The 21,873-nt window shown below is 35.8% G+C and overlaps 1 protein-coding gene across 1 annotated transcript in view; it reads right to left on the reverse strand.

The window, feature by feature from the left end:
* The window catches only part of SLC41A2 (solute carrier family 41 (magnesium transporter), member 2), a 162,146-nt gene that overhangs the window by 56,760 nt on the left and 83,513 nt on the right, over positions 1-21,873 (reverse strand). Inside the window, exons 8-9 of the mRNA XM_011975507.1 lie at positions 9,544-9,691; positions 4,501-4,580 (exon numbers count right to left, since the gene is read on the reverse strand). Coding sequence (XP_011830897.1) covers positions 4,501-4,580; positions 9,544-9,691 — 228 coding nt within the window. The remainder of the gene's footprint in view (positions 1-4,500; positions 4,581-9,543; positions 9,692-21,873) is intronic.

The raw sequence follows: 21,873 nt of genomic DNA on the forward strand, positions 1-21,873 counted from the left end.
AGTTCTACCTCAGAGCTGCTGATTCAGGCTTAAGAATTTGCATTTCTAATGAGATCCCAGGTGATATTGCTGGTCTGGGGACCACACTTCAAAAATCTCTGGATGAGACAATATTGCCCAGAAAAAAGGTTAAAAACTAAGAATAGGAGCTCAAGAGCAGAGACTTGAAGAATACAAAGAGGCAGGCAGAAAGAAGGAACCAGTGAAGGAAAATGAAAAAGAATTTTCAGAGAAGGGATGAGAATGGTAGAATTGCAAAAAGGGTATAGTAAATAGTATTAAACAACTGAATAGAATGAAGACTGAAAATAAGTCATTGGATAAAGTAATTAGGAGGTCACCGGAGAGATTAGTAAAAGCAGTTTTGTAGAGTGAGAAGGAAGAAAAAATACTATAATGAGTTGAAAAAATACAGACTACACTTGGGAAAGTTTGACTGTAGAGAGTAGGAGAGAGAACAGAAGCTTGAGAAGGCAGAGCACTATGGGAAAGGTGACTTTGGATAAAAGACTTGTGCACATTCGTAAGCTAAAGGGAAAAGATGTAAGAGAGGAAGACACGGAAGATACCAGAAAAGTTAAAATAATTGATGGAGTAAGGCTCCTGTTGGAGTTGTAATGGAATAGTATCCAGAGCACAGGTGAACTAGTCGGTCCTGGGCAAAAGAATCAGCTCTTCTGAGATAGGGGTGAAAAGTTAAAAATAGACATTGTTAGAGATAAGAATAGTGGTGAAGGGAAAGGAGAGAGAAGCATGCTGGGAGAGACATGCCTAAAGCCTCTATTTCCTCTGTAAGCCTGCCCTACAACAAACATTAAAGGAATTTCTTCAGGCAGAAGGAAAATAACACCATATAAAAACCTGCATCTACACAAAGAAAAGAGTGTTGGAAATATAACTTTATATGAGAAAATATAAAAGATATATTTTTTCATTTTTAGTCTCTTTAAAAATAACTGAAGCAAAAAATAATAACAATGTATTACAGGACTTACTACAAAGTAAAATGTATTTCAAAAAAGAGCACATAAGAAAGGAGTGGTAATTCAAGTATAGTGACATAAGCTTCTTATCCTATATGTAAAGTGGTTCATTATTGTTTGAAAGTAGACTGTGATAAAAAAGATATAAGCCCTAGATCAATGGTTCTCAAAGTGTGGTCTAGGGGGTCTGAGGAAGGCTAGATCTAGAAATCCCAACACCTAGCTAACAGAAGTACCAGAAAGAGAGACTCACATATATGTTAGTATGACAAAGGCTTTAAGAAATCTGTAGTAAACAAGTTTGTTTAACTTAATGTTTACCAAATTTGATTGACCACAGAACTCACTTTCAAGTTATACTCATTAACATCTCACAGAACTGGTGTTACCAAGAAATACATTTTGGAAAATGCCACCAGTTCTGAAAGACATTAATACATATTAAAAGATATTCTAGTCACAATATGAACACAGATAGGCCTTACTTTAAATAATGTATGCATTCTTGTAGCTAATAAAACATAAATTAGTAGCTGCATATTTTGAGGAAAAAAATCATAGGCTTTAGAATAGACCCAATCTGGGCTTCAATCGTGACTGACCACTCACAAGGTAAGAGACCTTAGACAACTTGCTGATCTTATTGTGAGGATGACATAACATGTATAAAAGAAACCTGTGAGTTACCTGGTACTTAGTGGTAGGTACTCACTAAATAGCAGATAACGATGAGGACAGTGATGAAGATAAACAAGGGTCCTCTAAATAGTACATTCCCCAACACATTTTAAATGAAATTCAATTCTCAAATGTTCCATCTTCTTTTAGGAACATAGAATAAACCATTTCTATTAATGTTTTTTAAAGAGTGGAATTTATAAGTTTATGGTGTACCACCATGCCCAGCTAATTTTTGTATTTTTTGTGCAGACAGGCTTTGTTCGTGTTGCCCAGGCTGGTTTCAAACTCATGAGCTCAAGCGATTCACCTGCCTTGGCCTCCCAAAGTGCTGATAGCCAACTAACAGGTTTACTTACTGAGAGGCTAAAAATACATTACTATGAATATCACGCAATGCCACGGCACAGACATCCAAGGAGAGCATTTCAGTGAAGCTCTAGAATTGTTTCTTATGTAAGGTAAAACAACTGAAATATGCATTAAAGTCTTATAATAAAAGGGTTATTGTAATTTAAGTTAGATTTCTTACTGAAATGTTGTTGAATATAGCTCTAACAGTCATTATGAGTAATGTTTATGCTAATGAACTCATCCATTAATATTCACAGAAGAGGATCTGAAGAGGTGGGAGGAAAGCAGTAGTTATTCCAGGCAGTGAAAATTAGATGAATCTTTGTGGGGACAATATAAAAACCTAGCTAGAATAATAATGAAAAAACTTGTACGTGTCTTTGCGAAACAATGAGTTCAACCATGTACAGAGGGCCTTGAAAGCTAGGAAGAAAAATTCAAATTTGATTTGATAGGCAGGGATAAAAAAGCCACTGTTTACTACATGGGTCTTAGGACCCATGTAATAAAAACAATGTTTAAGAATGACTAGGCTATTAGTGACACTTAATTTGCATCAAATAGAGAGTGAGTCAGGAAGGCTACTTTATTACTTGAATGATGGCTATATTGAGACATTAGGCTACAAGGGTAAGACATGCTTGTTATATAAATAAACGAGTGAGCAAGTGAACTGTGTTAAAGGGCAAGTAGACAATGGCTTGGTCACTTTTCAGTCAAAAAGGATGAAGGACCAGGTTGAAATAGATGGTCCCACAATTTTATGTGTGGGCAATGGGGAGAATGGAGGCACGAAGAGAGAGACCTATAGGGAAAATGTGTTCATTGATATTCTAAAGGGACATAAAAATTAAAATACTCAGTAGAAATTTTAGATATGAAATTAGATTTTGAAGAACTTGCCTTTATATGTCATATATATATTTTACATATATACATATATACATTTTTTTTTGAGACAAGGTCTTGCTCTGTTGCCCGGGCTGGAGTGCAGTGGCATGATCTTGGCTCACTGCAACCTCTGCCTCCCTCCCAGGCTCAGGGGATCCTCTCGCTTCAGCCTCCCACGTAGCTGGGACTACAGGTGTGTACCACCATGCCTGGCTATTTTTATATTTTTTGTGCAGACAGGGTTTGGTCATGTTGCCCAGGCTGGTCTCAAACTCACGAGCTCAAGTGATCCACTTGCCTTGGCCTTGCAAAGTGCTGGGATTACAGGGATGAGCCACCATGCCCGACTGACACATTTTCTTTTTACATAGATACGCAAAGTAAATTACACTATATATGTAGTATATCCTGGGACATGTTTTTCCCCAAGTAGAATTACTGTTTAAATTGCATTGGTCTAGGCTATACTTAAAATCTACTTTAGAGTTCAACAGTGAGAACACATGGACACAGGGAGGAGAATATCACACAACAGGGCCTGTCAGGTCGGGGGCAAAGGGAGGGAGAGCATTTGGACAAATAACTCATGCACGCGGGGCTCAAAAACTAGAGGACGGGGTGATGGGTGCAGCAAACCACCATGGCACATGTGTACCTATGTATCAAACCTGCACGTTCTGCACATGTATCCCAAAACTTACAGTAAAAAAAAAAAAAAAATCCACTTTAATGACAGCCACCCCAGAAGCTGGTAGACTGGATTAAAATGATCTTATTAAATGTGATCCATATATAAATGTCTGTGAATTTAAATATTATAATTCCCATTTCATAGATAACAAAAAAAATATATGACAGATTTTCAAAGGGGTCAGCTGAGGACCAGCAGATTTTTCTCTTTAATTTTTTTTTTTTAAGACAGGGTCTCACTCTGTTTCCCAGGCTAGCATGCAGTGGCTAACTGTAGCCTCTAACTCCTGGGCTCAAGCAATTCTCCTGCCTCAGCCTCCTGAGGACACACCTGGGAATACAGGTGTGTGCCACCACACCTGGCTAATTTTTGAATTTTTTATAGAGATGGGGGTCTCACTATGTTGCCCTGGCCTCAAACTCCCAACCTCAAGCGACCCGCCTATTGAGGCCTCCCAAAGCACTGGGATTGCAGTCATGAGCCACTGTGCCCACCCTAGATTTTAATGAACTGAATGGACTCAAGCAATGTTTAAACCCAGCTGTCTCTAATTTATCCACAAAAATTGACAAAAGGAACAACAGAATATACGATAGCAGATAATCCCAATGTAAATAATAAACTAAATCTGAAATGTATTTTGCCACATTAATCTTAAGTCAGGTATCCCTGACTCTCAAACTAGTAGTTCATGACAAGATTAAGAAAGAGGACTTTTCAGAAATGTATTCCACCTACTGAGATCTGGGAATGTCATTTTCACTGTGAGCAACAACTTAGGGTTGGAGGGAGAATGGCTGGATAGGAGTACAGACTTCTTGAATCTGAGCCCTAAGACTCCTAATAGTACCTAAGAGTATACAAGATTTGATATTATCAGGAAACAGTATATCTAATTCTTACCATTAATAACTGGCGTGTAAACAACAATCCCAACCAAGTTCGGGTCAGATACAGTTGTGTCCAGAATAAGGCCCCCAATACTGAAAGAGATAAAATTATACAATTTAGAGAAGAGGAAAGAGAATATACTTCAAGTTATTCTGTACATACCGACACCCCTCCTTTTTAAAATAAAATACTCACACATTTTAAAAATAGAGCAAAAAGAAAAATATTCAAAGTAAAAATCAATGTCAACAGTAAAATGTTGAAAATAAAACATGGCATAAGCTCTAGCCCCAAATTTCAGAATTCTGATGTCTAAGATATGCAACTTGTGAAAAGAAAAAGCATATGCTTTAAATGCATTAAAATGTCGTAAACAGCATACAAGAAATTATTAACCATGTCTATTTCTGGGGGTGAGGGTGACAGGGGACTGACGGTCATTTTATATTCTTCTGTGCTTATTAATTTTTTAAAACCATGCCATTGATCACTCTCATAATTTAAAAAATAATTTTAAAAAGAGTATGTTTTCATATTTGAAATAAATAAGGCATAAAATAGGTTATTTTTATTGTGTTAAAACTAGATATTGTTAGGATGTGTCTTATTACCGGCAAATTAAAATAATGAGTTATTGCTACAGAAAGAGCTGATCTTGAGAACAGAAATCTGGAAAACTAACATATCGTTATATGGTAGCAAGCCGTACACTTTCAATGTGTCAGTGGAACTTAGAGACTTTTTTAAGTTTCCAAGGCCATTATCAAATAGTTAACATCAGTTTCTGAGTCTATATAGTATAAAACATTGCCAGTCCTAATATTCCATGGGATCCTGTGTCCAAATCTTCCAGAAAAATGCCATCTGCATTACAACAAAATGAACTACATACTGTCACAGAATGGGATTGTCAAAATATCAGATCAAATGTTCTTACCTGATAGTTAACATTAAAAAAGTATCAAATCTTTATTATTTTAATTCTTTAGTAAATAAATGAATTATGTCTTAATATGCCTAAACTGTAGGCGTTCTCACTAAAGAGGTACATTGTAGAGCCCCAAAATAGTCCTCTTTAGAAATATTTTAACATTTTAAGCCCTAATTAAAAGAACAAAGTACATATTTCAAGAACAAACTAGTTATGAGTCAAAAACTAAACCTCTCTGACAGAATATATAGATCCTGTTGTGGATATAACATAACAACAATTGCTAAAAATACATTTTTTTAAGATTCCTGTTAAGCCCGGTGATAAAAGTTACTATAGAAAAAATTAGAAAAGACAAAATGAATAAAGTAAAAACCAATCCTAGTTACATCATTGAGTTACACTGTTAGTATGCTGTTATATAGGCTTCTAGACCTTTTTTACTTACATATTTTGTTACTTATTTAAATTGACAATAAAAATTGCATATATTTATCCTATACAACATGTTGTGAAATATGCATATATTGTGGAATGACTAAATTGAGCTAATTAACTTATGCATTACTTGACATACTTATTTTTTGTGGTGAGAACACCTAAAATCTCTTGGCAATTTTGATGAATACAATACACTGTTATAAACTATCATCACCATGTTGTACAATAAATCTCTTGAACATGTTCCTCTAACCAAAATTTTTAATCCATTGACCAACATCTCCACAACCCAGCGTTTTTACTATATACATTTTTTAAAATAAAAATTAAATGATAAAAGTAGTTTTATTTGCTTTTATTAAATTTTATTTTTATCATGTAGATGTATGTCATTAAAAAAGTAAAAGTACAGCCGGCATGGTGGCTTGTGCCTGTAATCCCAGCACTCTGGGAGGCTGAAGTGAGAGGATTGCTTGAGACCAGCAGTTTAAGACCAGCCAGGTCAACACAGCGAGACCCTGTCTCTACAAAAGAGTAAAAATATAGCTGGGTGGGTGCATGCCTGTAGTCCCAGCTGCTCAAGAAACTGAGGCAGGAGGGTTGTTTGAGCCTAGGAGTTTGAGGCTGCAGTGAACTACAATCAAGCCACTGTGCTTCAGCTGGGGAAACACGGCTAGACACAATCTCTGTTTAAAAAAAAAAAAAAAAAAAAGGTATGTAAAAGTACCATAAAGTTTATAATAAAACAATAGTCCCTAGCCCCACCTCCAGGTCCTTCTCTCTACTAGAAATTATTTTTAACTTCTTTAGTAGTTTCTTCTGGCATTTAATTTTTCTAAATAACATGCTTATAATGCTATTTATTCATTTTAAGTTTTAGACATTTAGCAAATGACTTCCTACTATGGCAGATGAGTATTTGACCTCTCTTACACTTCCCTCCCCACTTTGATCCCTTCCCAAATCCCTTCCTCCTCCCATCCTGCTAATCTGGTTATAATTTCTGGTGAAATACTTAGGGGTGACTTTATTATAACCACGGAAATTTCATTATTCATAGCTGAGCCACAGAGTGTATTATTAGATATCTTCACTTACACTTTTTGTTTTGCCTCCTATTTTTCTTCACTTTTTAGGTACCTATTACTAATTCAACCTCACATGTGTAACTAAGTTTATGAAGTACCTTTCAATGCAGTCAAACTCATCAATTCTACTTTTCTTTATTTGTCTTAGAGACCTCCCTCCTTAAGCCCCTGTTCTCCTGCCAATCTGGATGGTTGCCTGTCTAGGCCTGATGCACAGCTGTCATCCTGTACCTTCCCTCCAATACCCCCTTGGATCTTGGTCTATGTACTATAACAAAATTCCAGTATTTTGTGGGATCCTGTTGCCTGAATCCTCCAGGAAAAAAGCAATCTACATTACAGAAAAATGAACCACATGCTGCCACAGAACAGATTTCTTCTTTCCTGTATCATCTTTCTTGATTTATTTCCTAACTTTGATAGACCACACCTCCTTTCAGCTTTATACAAAAGGGTAGAGGGGCAGTAAATTCCATGAGATCCTGCCTGCCTGAAAATTTCTTTAGTCTTCTCTTACACGTGATTGATACTGTGACTATATTTTATGTTCAAAATAATTTTCTCTCAGAATTTCAAAGAAATCATTTTAGTGTTGCTATGGGACATAATTCTGGTTCCCAGTGCTTTATATGTAACTTATTTTTTCTCTGGAAACATTTGAGATTCATGATGATATGCCTTGATTTGGGTCCCTCCTACTTTAATTTATTGCACTGGGTACTTAGCGGGCCCTTTCCATCATGAAGCTCGTGTTTTTCTGTTCTGGGAATTTTCTTGTATTATTTATTTGATAATTTTCTCTCCTTATCATTCACCTCCTATTGTCCATCTCTTTGCTTCATGGGTTGCTATTCAGGAGGGTTCCTCTATTGTAACTTCGAACTTTTCTACAGAATTTGTTTCTGCTATTTATGTATTTTTTAATTCCCAAGAGCTCTTAATGTTTTTCAGATCTTCTTTTGCATTATGTTCCTATATTATGAATATTATGCAATAGCTATTATGCAATAACTTCTCTTATTTATCTGAGGATACTGATAAGAGTTTTCTGAAAGTACTGATGGTACTTTCCTTATCATTTTTTTTTTTCTGTCTTTTATGTTAGAGGCCTTTATGAAATGTCGAGCAATCCTTTACTGGCTGCCCCTGTTTAAGGGGCACTGCAAGGCATACTTGGAGTTCTCTGCGTACATGGGCAGAGTTTGTCAGCAAGTGGGACTCACAGAAGACAATCAGGTGGGCTTGCAGCTCTTTCATCAAAGGACTCACAAGGGTTAGTATCTGCAGATCTGATCTTTTGTGCTGGTAAGTTTCCCCAGACAGGAATTATCTAATTTTTTGCCTGGGGGTAAAAGGCTGTCTCCCAGCATTATACAAAGAAAAGGAAGTGGGATAGGGTTCTCATTGTTCAGTGTGTAGACGTTTGCTTAGTCTTGCTATTTTTCATACAGTACTTAAGCCACATCCTCACATGTACATGTGTTTTTGAATCCAGAACCTCTCCGATTTAGCCTCTTGAGAGGTTATTCTTGTCTTCTGCTAGGGTGTGAGGGGACAGTCACATGGGTGCTAAAGCTGGAGAAAGATTTTGGGGATCTAGTTGCTCCTTACCTAAACTTTCAACCAATCTTCTTCATTGAAGCTTTCAGATGTACTTGATGCCTTTAATTCCTCTTTCTGGGTTTCTGAGGCTTGCTTCTGATAGTCAGTTAGGTTTCAGCTTTTTTCATTCTGCTCATTCAGTTAACAGCTCTTCGTCTGATTCCTATCTTCCTAACGTTGTCAGATCTCTCACCTGCTGCCCTCTTTGCTCCCCTTCTATCTTGGTGGTTTTATAACATTTTTATTCTCTTACTGTCCTTTTAGTAGTTTCAGGAAGGAAAAGAAATGTTTCTTAACCTACCATGTTTAGTAGGAAACTCATACTCTTTTCTAGGTTGTTCTTTTCATCAGATGTATAATAAACATCTTTCCGTAGCAATAGAAATGCTACAACGTTATTTTAATGGCTGATATTCCATTTTGTGACTATATAATAATTTATCTGATCAATACCATATTGCAAGACCTTTATGTTGTCCTATTTTTTTTTTTTTTATTAAAAACTCTGGGGTGATGAGGATGCTTGCAGCTAAATCTTTTACATACGTCCTTAATTACATCTTTAAGGTCATCAGAGTCCTAGATATGGAAATAGCCAACGGGAATATACATTTCTAAGGCTTTATGATATTCATCTGAGCAACTTAATACTCAGAGTAAGTAATGTCCTTGTCAGGTTAACACACACATACACACACAAAGACCAACACCACTAAATTTTACTCAGTCTGGTAAGGCTTTGGTTGGAGAGAAGTTTGAAACTGGTAGCCAAATGAGGTTCTTTATGTCTACTGATTTCATTAATAATGCCTGTCATTCAGATCCCTTGTTATAATACCTGGTAGAATAATGAATTGGCTATATAAAATAATTAACCTAAGAAATAAAAACAGGCAATTCATTTGTTTTAATATGCATGTACATATATGCTTACAGAAGACACACAAAGACAGAGAGACACATACACACACACACACACATTTTAATACTAACCTACTTATAACCATAGCTGTTACGACAGGCTCCCAGCCTGAGTGGAGAACTGTTCTTGTGGCTGGATGTTTGGCAGCTATTATAATCCAAATAGGAGTTAGAGCCAAGAAAAATACACCAACTAATGGAGAAATGTAGTAATAGGTCTCTAAAATTAAAAAAAAGAAAAGAGAGAGACAACATTTAAATCTCTCTTCTGTATAGCAAATCTGAATTATCAAAGTTTACTAGAAGGTATGACACTATCAAACATATTAACATGCTATACATTTTCTATAAACTTCAAACAAATTTATAACTGTAGATAAGGCAAAAATATTAAACAATGTAACTGAAAAGTAACACATTGATTGAACAAACATTTATTAAAATAGTTACATGATCTACATGGAAATAGCATAAAAACAGTAACAATAAGAAGAACAATAACAGTAAAAGGGCTAACATTTATTGGGCTCCTACTATATACCAAGTACTATGCTAAATGCTTTACATTCATCATCTCATTTCACCGTCCCCATCCATATAAAATAGATACTGTCATTTCTATTTTATGAAGAAACCGAGGCTTAGAAACTTAAGAATTCAGTGAGGAAATAGGGAGAGCTGGAAGAAAATATGTATCTGACACCAAAGTTAATGCTCTTAACTTTAAAGGTAAATAGGATATTGTTTTTGTCCATAGGGAACTTACAGTACGGGCATTCCATAAAATATTGGCTGTCTACTGATAATAGATATCCAAGCTCCAAAATGAAATAGAAAAACTAGGTTTGATTCTCAATTCATATTTAACTGTAAATCTCCCTAGGGTTAAAAGTTGCATATCCCTTATTGAAAGTCTTATCATCTCAAGGCATTTTTTTGATAATATCATTTTAGCTGATCAAAGTTTCATTACTATCAGGGATTTCAGCTAGGATATTCCTGGTTTCTTCTCCATAACTCTAATTAATTTATTATGCAAAGTAAGTACTTTTTAACTTAAAGGCAGAGTTTATCTTGCAGTCCTATAGCCTACAGCCTTAGATTACTTAATCTAAGTCAAATGTTACTTAATATTTTGATCTTACAGAATGCTGCAACCCTTACCCCAACTCTTATCTTTAACTGAATTTTCTATTTCTTTTGCTTCTTAAGATATTTAAAGATCTTCTCACCTATGATTAAAGATGCTTGAACTACATACAAACCCAAAATTTTTATTTTTTCCATATCATGTAGGAATAAGCAATTATTATAGATATTAAAATAAAGCTAAACAAATTTTACTCCTAAGCTTTTGTATGGATTTGCCATCACATCTTTAAAATAATTATACTAACAGAATTAATTTTTATATTTTCTTCTATTTAAAGGAATATGACTAATGCTACATTGTGTCATTTTCTCCGTGATTTTTTAAAAGACGAAAAAAACCTTTTATTTGTTGAACGGATTCCCAGTTCTCCTTGTAAGCCAATAGATAGGGATAAATAACATTCCAGTTAAGAAGCATTTTAATCTACTAAAACAACTAAGGTTGCCAACAATCTCTTTAATAGAACTAAATAGAAAACAAAATGCATTGAAAACCACTAAACACAGATGAAAAGAACTATTCTGCTAGGTCAGATCATCTTAGTATTTTATTCTCAGGTCAAGGGAGGAGCACCCTGCTAGACTTTAAAGAAGTTATCCTCAACATTAAATCTCTGGAAGGACATCTGAGGTTGAAAAAAGCACCTACCACCCCCACCCCAGAATCACTGCCCTGAATTTTCAAAGAGGAGAAAAAATGCCTTAGGAAAGAAACTAAAAATAATGAGCAGGCAGTTCCTTAAAAAGTTAAACAGAGTTTAACTTGACCCAGCAATTCTACTCCTTCATGTACACCCAACAGAATGGAAAACATATTTACATAAAAAGTTGTACATTACATAAAAACTTGAATGTTCATAGCAGCACTATGCATAATGGCCAAAAAGTAGAAGCAACCTAAATGTCCATCAAATGGTGAATAGATAAACAAAACTTGGTATATCCATAAATGGAATATATTACGTGGCCATTTCATTAATCCATACAATTTAATGTTACTCGGCACTTCATATGATTCAAAACTGATGCATGTGACAACGTGATGAACCTTGAAAATATTATGCTAAGTGAAAGATGCCAGACACAAAAGGTCACATATCAAATGATTACTTTTACATACAATGCCCAGAATAGGCAAATCCAAAAAGAAAATAGATTGGTGATTGTCAGAGGAGGGGTGGAATGAGGAATAACTGCTAAAGTATTCTGTTTTGTTTACAGACAGGGTCTCACTTTTTCACCAAGGATGGTGTGCAGTGGCATAATCTTGCCTCAGTGCAGCCTCAAATCCCTAGGTTCAAGTGATCCTCCCATCTCAGCTTCCCAAAGTGCTAGGATTATAGGTATGAGCCACCACTCCAGGCCCAGCGTTTCTGTTTCAGGTGATGAAAATGTTCTGGAATTAGATCACGGTGATCCTTGTACAACCTTATGAATATACCAAAAACCACTGATTTGTACACTTTTAAAAAGTGAATTACATGGCATGTAAATTACATCCAATTTTTTAAAATCCTCACAGAGGGGAAAACAGGAAGGAGGACTGCATTCTTCAAAAATGTCAATGTCATTAAAGACAAAGGATATACATACATACATAGACAAAGAGAGAGAACAAAAGATAAAACAAATGGGGTAAAATGTTAACCTTAGGTGAATCTAGGTAAAGAGTATGGAGGTGTGTGTTTTTTTTTTGTACTGTTTTGATTTTTGCAACTATTCTATAAATACATAATTATCTTCAAATAAAAGTTTTCAAATGTTAAAAAAGTGAGAAAACCATGATAAAACCCAAATTTCCAAATGATTTACTGTAAATGTATTCTACTTCAATTATCTGCCAAATCCAACATGCCGATTCCCACCAAATTAGATCATATGGATAATTCTATAGGACACTCCTAACTTATTCCTGGCTAACTTCTAATCCAATTTTGATAGGTAGGGAAAATTACAAATATATAAAAAGAGATGATACAAACATATCTCTTTTTTGGATATACTGGTGTTTTATAGACGTCATAAAATTAAAGAATTACTTTTAGAAAACCACCAATGACACAATCAAGAGGAAATAGTCAGTTAAAAGCCAACTATGAACTTCCGCCTTAATATTAAAATGTGAAATCATCTTCCTTCTAAGTGAAACACATTTAAAAGATCCTGGTTAAAATAATATTTTGCATTAAAATGTGGGTATAACATAATGGGTATTAGGGTAGGCTGACTAAAATCTACGTAATAATTCACAGGACCTGTGAAATGCTACCTTATACGGCAAAAGGGGATTTGTAGAAATGATTAAGTCAAGAATTTTGGGATGGGAAGATAATCCTGGATTATTTGTGTGACCTCTAAATATAATTGCAGGTATCCTTATAGGAGGGAGGCAGGAGCAGATTTGGCTGCAGAAGAGGAAAAGGCAATGTGACCACGGAAACAGAGACTGGAGTCATGCAGCTACCAGCCAAGAACACCGGCAGGCAGCCACCAGAGGATGGAAGGGGCAAGGAACAGATTCTCCCCGGAAACCTCCAGAAGGATCCAACCCTGTTGATACCTGGATTTTATTCCTATATAACTCATTTTGAATTTATACTTAATTGTAATTGTTCTGGCTTCCAGAACTGTAAAAACAAAACAAACAAAAAAACCCCAAAAACCTTTTATATTGTTTTAAGCCACAAGGTTTGTGGTAATTTGTTACAACAGCAATAGGTAACTAATACATGCATATTTAAACCTTTTTGGAATGTTAAGCCTAATAAATGTCCATATACATTTATACTGATTCTGTGATATAGGCAAACTACAGAAAAGTACAGATTAACACAGCTAAAGTGGTTCAAATTGCTCTGATGCCACCTAACTGGCAAACATAACTAGCATCTTTGGTGACTCCCACAGTTTTCATTTTATATTGTTGATGGCATTTCCCAACTGCTATTATATCATTTCATTAATAGTTTCATCATTCTCACCCCAAATTCTTCTGAAATATGTAGCTGTTATGATTGACAATTTTTATATATCAGCTGTTTCTATGTAAACAACAAAGCAATGGGCACTGTAAGTTGTGATTTTTTTTCTAAATGCCCCTTAATAATCAATTTAAATGTTCTCAGGGAACTGAAACTCTAGAAATCACTCTAACCTAAGATGGTACAGAGCTAAAAATCCCTCAAGCATACAGACATTCAAGATAAATTTAGATTCTACTCACACCACCACATTAAGGTAGAGATATTCTAGAATGGTCTGTAAATAACCAGGTGGCATCCTTGTTAGTCTCCACAGGAATGCAGTAACCTGAGGCTAATTGCTACTGCTCTTACAGCTTCAGCGAAGTTATCTGTTTAAAGTTAATCTTGAAAAATGAAAAATCAATCAACATTTTGCCTCTCAGATCTCGCCTACAAAGAGAATATCTAATAATTTTTTTCAAATCAATAAATATCATGTACACACAAGAATTATATAGCGTTATATAATACGTGAAAAAGATTTTAAAAATCTTATTGGAACTTATGCAAACAGAAAGAGCGACAATCATGTGAACATACATATATTCCAGTTACTGGCCCGATGCTGAATCCTGTTAATAACTTTTAAAGATTACTATATGTTTAAAGATTACTATATGAATGTATAAATGCCTTTATATTGTCCCTGTAAGCCACACAAAAGTATATCAGAATCCAGAGCTTAGATTACTCTCTGAACTTTCTATTTCCATTTGAAATAGATCTTTTCTAGCCATGTGTTGCCATTTTTATTTTTCTATAGTGGTACTAATTCCCAGATACTTTCTGCTAAGGCAAGATATGCTTCCAATGTTTCCCCAATACTATATCCTCATCAAAAAATTTTTTGTTACAATCTATTATGTTAGTGGACAGTTACTGTGCCAAAATCATTCTGAATAACTTCTAATCACGTTAACTGAAGTGCTTTCAAAAGCAATAAGGCATTTGGTGAAGTACTGTTTACTAAACATCTATTTTGTACATGGCACCACAGGGTGCTACAAAGAAATAAAATAAGAACACAGTTTTGTCCTTAAGAAGGTTATATCCTCATAAAAGAAGGTATAACATTTATAGAAAAAGCTATAACGACCAGCCAAACATTAAACATGTCGTAAGAGAAGTGTCAATTAAGTGCTATAGGAGAAAAAAGATGACTTAAGACTAGGAAAATCTATAAATGTAGACTTTAAAAATGAGAAGGATTTAGATTGGCCTTGATGGGAAGAAGAGGATGAATTGGAGGATGGGAATAAGAAGGAAATAAATAAATAAAAAAAAACCAGATGATATATGAGATCAGTAACAGCTGAGTCTGGCTTGAGTAAACGGTATAGAACAGGAGAAGCAGGCAGAAGCTTGAGAAGGTAAGTTTCCAACTGATTCTGCAAGGCCTAAATACCAGGCTAAAAACTTTAACTTTGTCCATTAAGCAATAAAGAGTTACTCAGGATGACTACAAAAAATAAAGTCAATTGGGGTAAACAAAGCTTTAGGCTTGTTTTATTCTTTTTTGGAGGAGTGGAGAGGAAAAGGAGGAAAATTGCGTATTTACTTCAGATACCAAAAATCAGCAAATTTCAGCAGAAGCAAAAGAAAGGTAGCACACATTAGCTGGGTGTGGTGGCTCACACCTGTAATCCCAGCACTTTGGGAGGCCACCACAGGTGGACCACTTGAGGTCAGGAGTTCAAGACCAGCCTGGACAACACGGCAAAACCCCATCTCTACTAAAATACAAAAATTAGCCGGGAGTGGTGGTGGGCGCCTGTAATCCCAGATACTTGGGAGGCTGAGACTCTGTCTCAAAAAAAAAAAAAAAAGAAAGAAAGAAAAGTAGCACACATTGAATTGCATGGATGCAGAGAGCCTTAGTAAGTGTACGAAAGCTAACAGGACATGACGGGGTATTCAGTCATTTCAGAATACCCAGAATTCTAAATAGTTGAATAAGACTTTTTTCTTTTTTTTATACATACTTAGGGTGTACAACTTGATGTTTTCATAGACATACATATATAATTACATGGTTAGTTATATAGTTAAGTGGTTACTAGAGTCAAGTAACTAGATTTAACATCCATCATCTCAGATATTTAACCCCTTTCCACCTTTTTGTGGTAATTACATCTAAAGCCTACTGTCTTGGCAAACTTCTAGTTATAATACAGTATTACTATAGTTCTCATTTGGTACATTCATTGGATCTCTAGATTTATTCATCCTACATAACTGCAACTTTGTACTCTTTGATCTACATCTCCCCATTTCCTGCCTCACCTCCACCCTGACCCCCATTCCCTGTAACTACCATTCTACTCTTGGTTCCTATGTATCTGACACATTTTTAAAGATTCTCTATATAAGTGAGATCATGCAGTATTTTTACTTTGGCGTCTGGCTTATTTCACTTGACATAATGTCTTCCAGGTTCATTCATGTTGTTGCAAATGGCAGATTCTCCTTTTTTAAGACTGAACAATATTCCATTGTATATATACTATTTTGTTATTTACTTATCCATCAGGAACATTTAGGTTGTTTCCATATCTGGGCAACTGTAAATAACGCTGTAATGAACATGGGAGTGCAAATCAGCCCTGTAAAGGGCTGATTTCATTTCCTTTGGATATATACCCAAAAGGGAGATTGCTGAGTCATGTAGCTGTTCTATTTTTAATTTTTTGAGAAACCTCCATACTGTTTTCCATAAAACTGCACCAATTTACATTTCTACCAACAGTGTACAAGGATTTGCCTTTCTCCACATCCTTGCCAACGCTTGTTATCTTTTGTCTTATTGATAATAGCCATTCTAACAGATGTGAAATGATTATCTCATTTCAGTTTTGGTTTGCTTTTCTCTGATGATTAGTGACATAGTACCTTTTCATATACTTGTTCGTCATTTTTATGTGCTCTTGAGGGAAATGTCTACTCAGGTCCTTTGCCCAGTTTTAAATTGGGTTATGTGTTTTTGTTACTGAGTTATGTGAGCTCCTTATATAGTTTGGATATTAACTCTTTATCAAATATATGGTTCACAAATATCTTCTCCCAATCCATAGGATGCCTTTTCCTTTTCACTTTGTGGATTGTTTCTTTTGCTGTGTAACTTTTAAATTTGGTGTAGTCTCACTTATTTTTGCTTTTGTTGCCTGAGGTTTTTTTTGTTTGTTTTTTGTTGTTGTTGTTTTTGTGTTTTTTGTTTTTTGTTTTGAGACAGAGCCTTGCTCTGGTTGGAGTGCAGTGGTGCAATCTTGGCTCACTGCAAGCTCTGCCTCCTGGGTTCACACCATTCTCCTGCCTCAGCCTCCCGAGTAGCTGGGACTACAGGCGCCCACCACCCTGCCCGGCTAATTTTTTTGTATTTTTAGTAGAGACGGGGTTTCACCGTGTTAGCCAGGATGGTCTTGATCTCCTGACCTCGTGATCTGCCCGCCTCAGCCTCCCAAAGTGCTGGGATTACAGGCGTGAGTGATCACGCCCAGCCAAATGTTGCCTGAGTTTTTGATGTGATATCCAAAAAATCATTGCCAAAGCCAGTGTTAAGGAGCTTTTCTCCTATGTTTTCTACTAGGAGTTACATGGCTTCAGATCTTATGTTTAGGTCTTTAATCTATTTTTAGTTGTGTAAGATAACTATTTCTGAGTATGTATAAGATAAAGGTCCAGTTTCATTCGTTTGCATGTGGATATCCATTTTTCCCAACACCATTCATTGAAGAGACTATTCTTTCCCAATTGTGTCTTCTTGGTGCCCTTGTTAAAATTTATTTTTTACTTGTTTATATTTTGTTAAAATTTATTTGACTGTATATACTTGGGTTTACTTCTGGGCTCTCTATCCTGTTCCACTGTCTGTTCCCATGCCAAAACTAAACTGCTTTGATTACTATAACTTTGTGACATAATTTGAAATCAGGAAGTGTGATGCATCCAGCTTTGTTTTTCCTAAGATTGCTTTGGCTATTCAGGGTCTTTTGTGGTTCCATATGAATTTTAGAATTCTTTTTTCTATTTCTATGAAGAATGCCATCGAAATTTTGATAGGAATTGCACTGAACCTGTATATTGCTTTGGGTAGTATAGATGATACTAATTCTTCCAAACCATAAACATGGACTACCTTTCCATTTATTTGTGTCTTCTTCAATTTATTTCATTAATGTTTAATAGTTTTTATTATAGAGATATTTCACCTCCTTTTCTAAATTTATTTCTAGATATTTTATTTTACACAGGGTGCTGTATGTGAAACCATACTTGCATCCCAGGGATGAATCCCACTTGGTCATGATGTATAATATTCTTTATGTATCGTTGAATTCAGTTTGCTAATATTTTATTGAAGATTTTTGAAGCTGTGTTCATCAGAAATATTGGCCTACAGTTTTCATTTCTTTTGTTGTTGTTGTTGTTTAGGCTGTTTTTGTCTTTCTGTTTTAGAGATGGGGGTCTCACTATGTTGCCAAGGCAGGACTCCAACTCCCAGGCTCAAGTGATCCTCCCATCTCAGCCTCCAGAGTAGCTGGAACTACTGGTATGTGCCACCACACCTCACTAGTTTTGTTTTCTTGTGGTGTCTTTGTCTGGAAAATTGGTATCAGGTGATGCTGACCTTATAAAATGGGTCTGGGCTGGGTGCAGTGGCTCACACCTGTGATCTCAGTAACTCAGGAGGCTGAGGCAGAAGGACTGTTTAAGGCCATGAGTTGGAGACCAAACTAGACAACATAGTAAGACCCTGTCTCCAAGAAAATATTTAAAAATTAGCTAGGCATGGTTGTATGCACTTGTAGTTCCTGATACTTGGGAGGCTGAGGTGGGAGGACTACTTGAGCCCAGGAGTTCAAGGCTGCAGGGAGCTATAATGCCACTGTACTCCAGCCTGGGTAACAGAACAAGACCCCCATCTCTGAAAATAAAAGTAAAAAGAAAAATAAATGAGTTTGGAAGTATTTCCTCTAGTTCTATGTTTTTGGAAGATAAGGATTGGTACTAATTATATGAATGCTTGGTAGAATTCAGCCATGAAGCCATCTGGTCCTGGGCTTTTCTTTGTTGGGAGGCTTTTAGTCACTACTTTAATAACTATTTGTTATTGGTCTGTTCAGGCTTTCTATTTCTTCCTCATTCAATTTTGGCAGGTATATGTTTCTAAGAATTTATCCACTTCCTCTAGGTTATCTAATTTGTTGGCTTAAAATTGTTCATAATCGTCTCTAGTGACTTTTATTTCTGAGGTCTCCACTTTTATTTCTGATTTTTTAATTTCAGTCTCCTCTTTTTTTTTCTTAGTCTAGCTAAGGCTTTGTCACTCTTATTTGTTAGAAGAGCCAACTAAGTTTTGTTAATGTATTCTTTAGTTTTTCTATTCTCTATTTGGTTTATTTCTGCTCTGGTCTTTATTATCTCCTTCCTTCTGCTAACTTTGGGTTCACTTTATTCTTTTTTTTTTCTAGTTCCTTGAGGGGTAACATTAGGTTGTTTATTGGAGATCTTTCTTCTTTCTAAATGCAGGTGTTTATCGCTATAAACTTCCCTCTTAGAACTGCTTTTGCTGTGTCCCTTAGGTTTTGGTATGTTGTGTTTCCATTTTCATTTGTCTCGATATATTTTTTTAATTTCCCTTTGGATTTCTTCTTTGACCTCTTGGTTGTTCAGGAGCATGATGTTTAATTTCCACATGTTTTTGAATTTTCCAGTTTTTTTCCTATTATTGATTCCTAGTTTCATACAACTGTGATCACAAAAGATACTTGATATAATTTCAGTCTTCTTAAATTTCAATCTTCTTAAAGTCTTCTTTGTTAAGACTTGTTTTGTGGCCTAACATATGATCTCTCCTGGATAATGTTCCACGTGCACTTGAAAAGAATGTGTATTCTGCTGCTGTTGGATGGAATGTTTTGTATATATCTGCTAGGTCCATTTGGTCTAAAGCATAGTTCAAGTCCAACGTTTCCTAATTGATTTTCTGTCTGGATGATCTCTCCATTGTTGAAAGTGGGGTACTGAAGTCCCCTACTACTATTGTCTTACGATTTTCCCCTTCATATCTGTTAACAATTGATCATATATATATTTTGGTGCTCTGATATTATGTGCATATATATTAACAATTTGTTGGCCGGGCGCAGTGGCTCAAGCCTGTAATCCCAGCACTTTGGGAGGCCGAGACGGGCGGATCACAAGGTCAGGAGATCGAGACCATCCTGGCTAACACGGTGAAACCCCGCCTCTACTAAAAAATACAAAAAACTAGCCGGGCAAGGTGGCGGGCGCCTGTAGTCCCAGCTACTCGGGAGGCTGAGAAAGGAGAATGGCATAAACCCGGGAGGTGGAGCTTGCAGTGAGCTGAGATCCGGCCACTGCACTCCAGCCTGGGCGACAGAGCGAGACTCCGTCTCAAAAAAAAAAAAAAAAAAAAAAAAAACAATTTGTTATATCTTCTTGATGAATTGAGCCCATATGACTTTTCTTAATGCCCAGTTCTTTGAGCACTATATAATATATGGCCTCTATAACTAAAGCCTATTGCTATCATAAAATCCTCTCTTTATCTCTAAAAACTGCTAAGTGTTTTCAATATAGTTCAGGAAATAAACTTGGTTTCCAAAAGTGAAGCTTCTCAGCAGGAGGAATGGGGTCTTGGAATTTAAATGTGTCTGTTCCAATCTTGGTATTCAGAATACAAATATAAGGCATCCAACTGCTGTTCTTATGAGGCCCCCTAGTGCTCACAGAGCAGACACTTTAGCAATGTGAACACAGACACTTTAGAAATATCTTTAACTCTTAAATTAACTATGGGATTGATCTGTAACACATTAAAAAATATCTCTTTAGGGGAAATCAATGATACAGAAAAAAATGTAAAAGACTATTTTAGTTCATTTATCTTGAATTACTTTGAGTCAACTTTCAGAAGACAAAGATTAGAAAATCCTAAGCAATATTTAATAACATTAGTTTTCAAAATCATGATCTGTGATAGTAACATTCCATTTTACTTTATTTCTTGATCCAGTTAAATTATTAATGCACCACTATATGACATTCAAAATATTGAAAGCTTTAGATGGCAACACATTATGACTAAGTCTTTTAAAAGGAGAGTTTATCCCTTGTATAATTTAAAAAAATAAAATTTTAGGTGGGGCAGGGTAGTTCACACCTGTAATCCTGGCACTTTGAGAGGCTGAGGTGGGCAGATTGCCTGAGCTCAGGAGTTTGAGACCAGTTTGGGCAACGCGGTGAAACCCCATTTCTACTAAAAATAGGAAAAAAATCAGCCGGGCATGGTGGCGTGTGCCTGTAGTCCCAGTTACTTGGGAGGCTGAGGCATAACTGTCACTTGAACCCTGGAGGCAGAGGTCGCATCACACCACTGCACTCCAGCCTGGGTGACAGAGCGAGACTCTGTTTCAAATATTAATTACTTAATTAAATTAAATTGTAAAGGTCAGGTGCATTATTTTCCTCAATAGTTGTTTATCTTCTGGAATCTCATAGTACTTAAGTCTGTAACATTATAACAATTGTCATGTTTATCACGATAACATTCTTTGGCATTCTCTTTCTTACTTTCTTACCACTGTCTTTAACTGAGGAGATATCTGGTATTTGCAAGCAGCTGAAAAATGTGTTATAAATGACTTAATGGTAATTTAAATACCCAAATCTGCAAATAATATACCTGTATTTTTTATGTATATAGGGTAACCTGTCCCAGAACCAGTACCAGCCCTCCATCCCTACCCCCACCCTCTATGTTCCTGGGCAAACCCATAGAATTTCTGTCCTTTTAATGATATTGAGACAGAACGCTTTATCCTCTTCTACTCCTCTTTTCCTCTCTCTTTCCTCCTCCTCAAACTGGGAGAGACTTATCTAATTAGTAATACTAGGGAAAGGGGCACTAACTCATGCCTAACTCATGCTGTTACTGGCTTTCTCTTTTGAGATACAGCCTATTAGTGACAGTCTCTCTTCCCCAATACAGTTAACAGCTTACTCTATGGGTTGAGGACTACAAGTTGTTCAGCTGTCTGGCTGAGAGTGTGTGGGTGAGTTTATAATAGAGTAGAAGAAGAACATTAAGCCATAGTTTCTATTACTAGTCATAAGCTAATATTTCAATCCCTGACTTCAGCATCTATTTCTAAATTTTATAATAATTTAGAGAAGGAAAAAGTATTATCAATTTATCATCCAAACA

Source organism: Mandrillus leucophaeus, unplaced genomic scaffold, assembly GCF_000951045.1.
Source record: "Mandrillus leucophaeus isolate KB7577 unplaced genomic scaffold, Mleu.le_1.0 Scaffold157, whole genome shotgun sequence".
Classification (NCBI taxonomy): Eukaryota; Metazoa; Chordata; class Mammalia; order Primates; family Cercopithecidae; genus Mandrillus; species Mandrillus leucophaeus.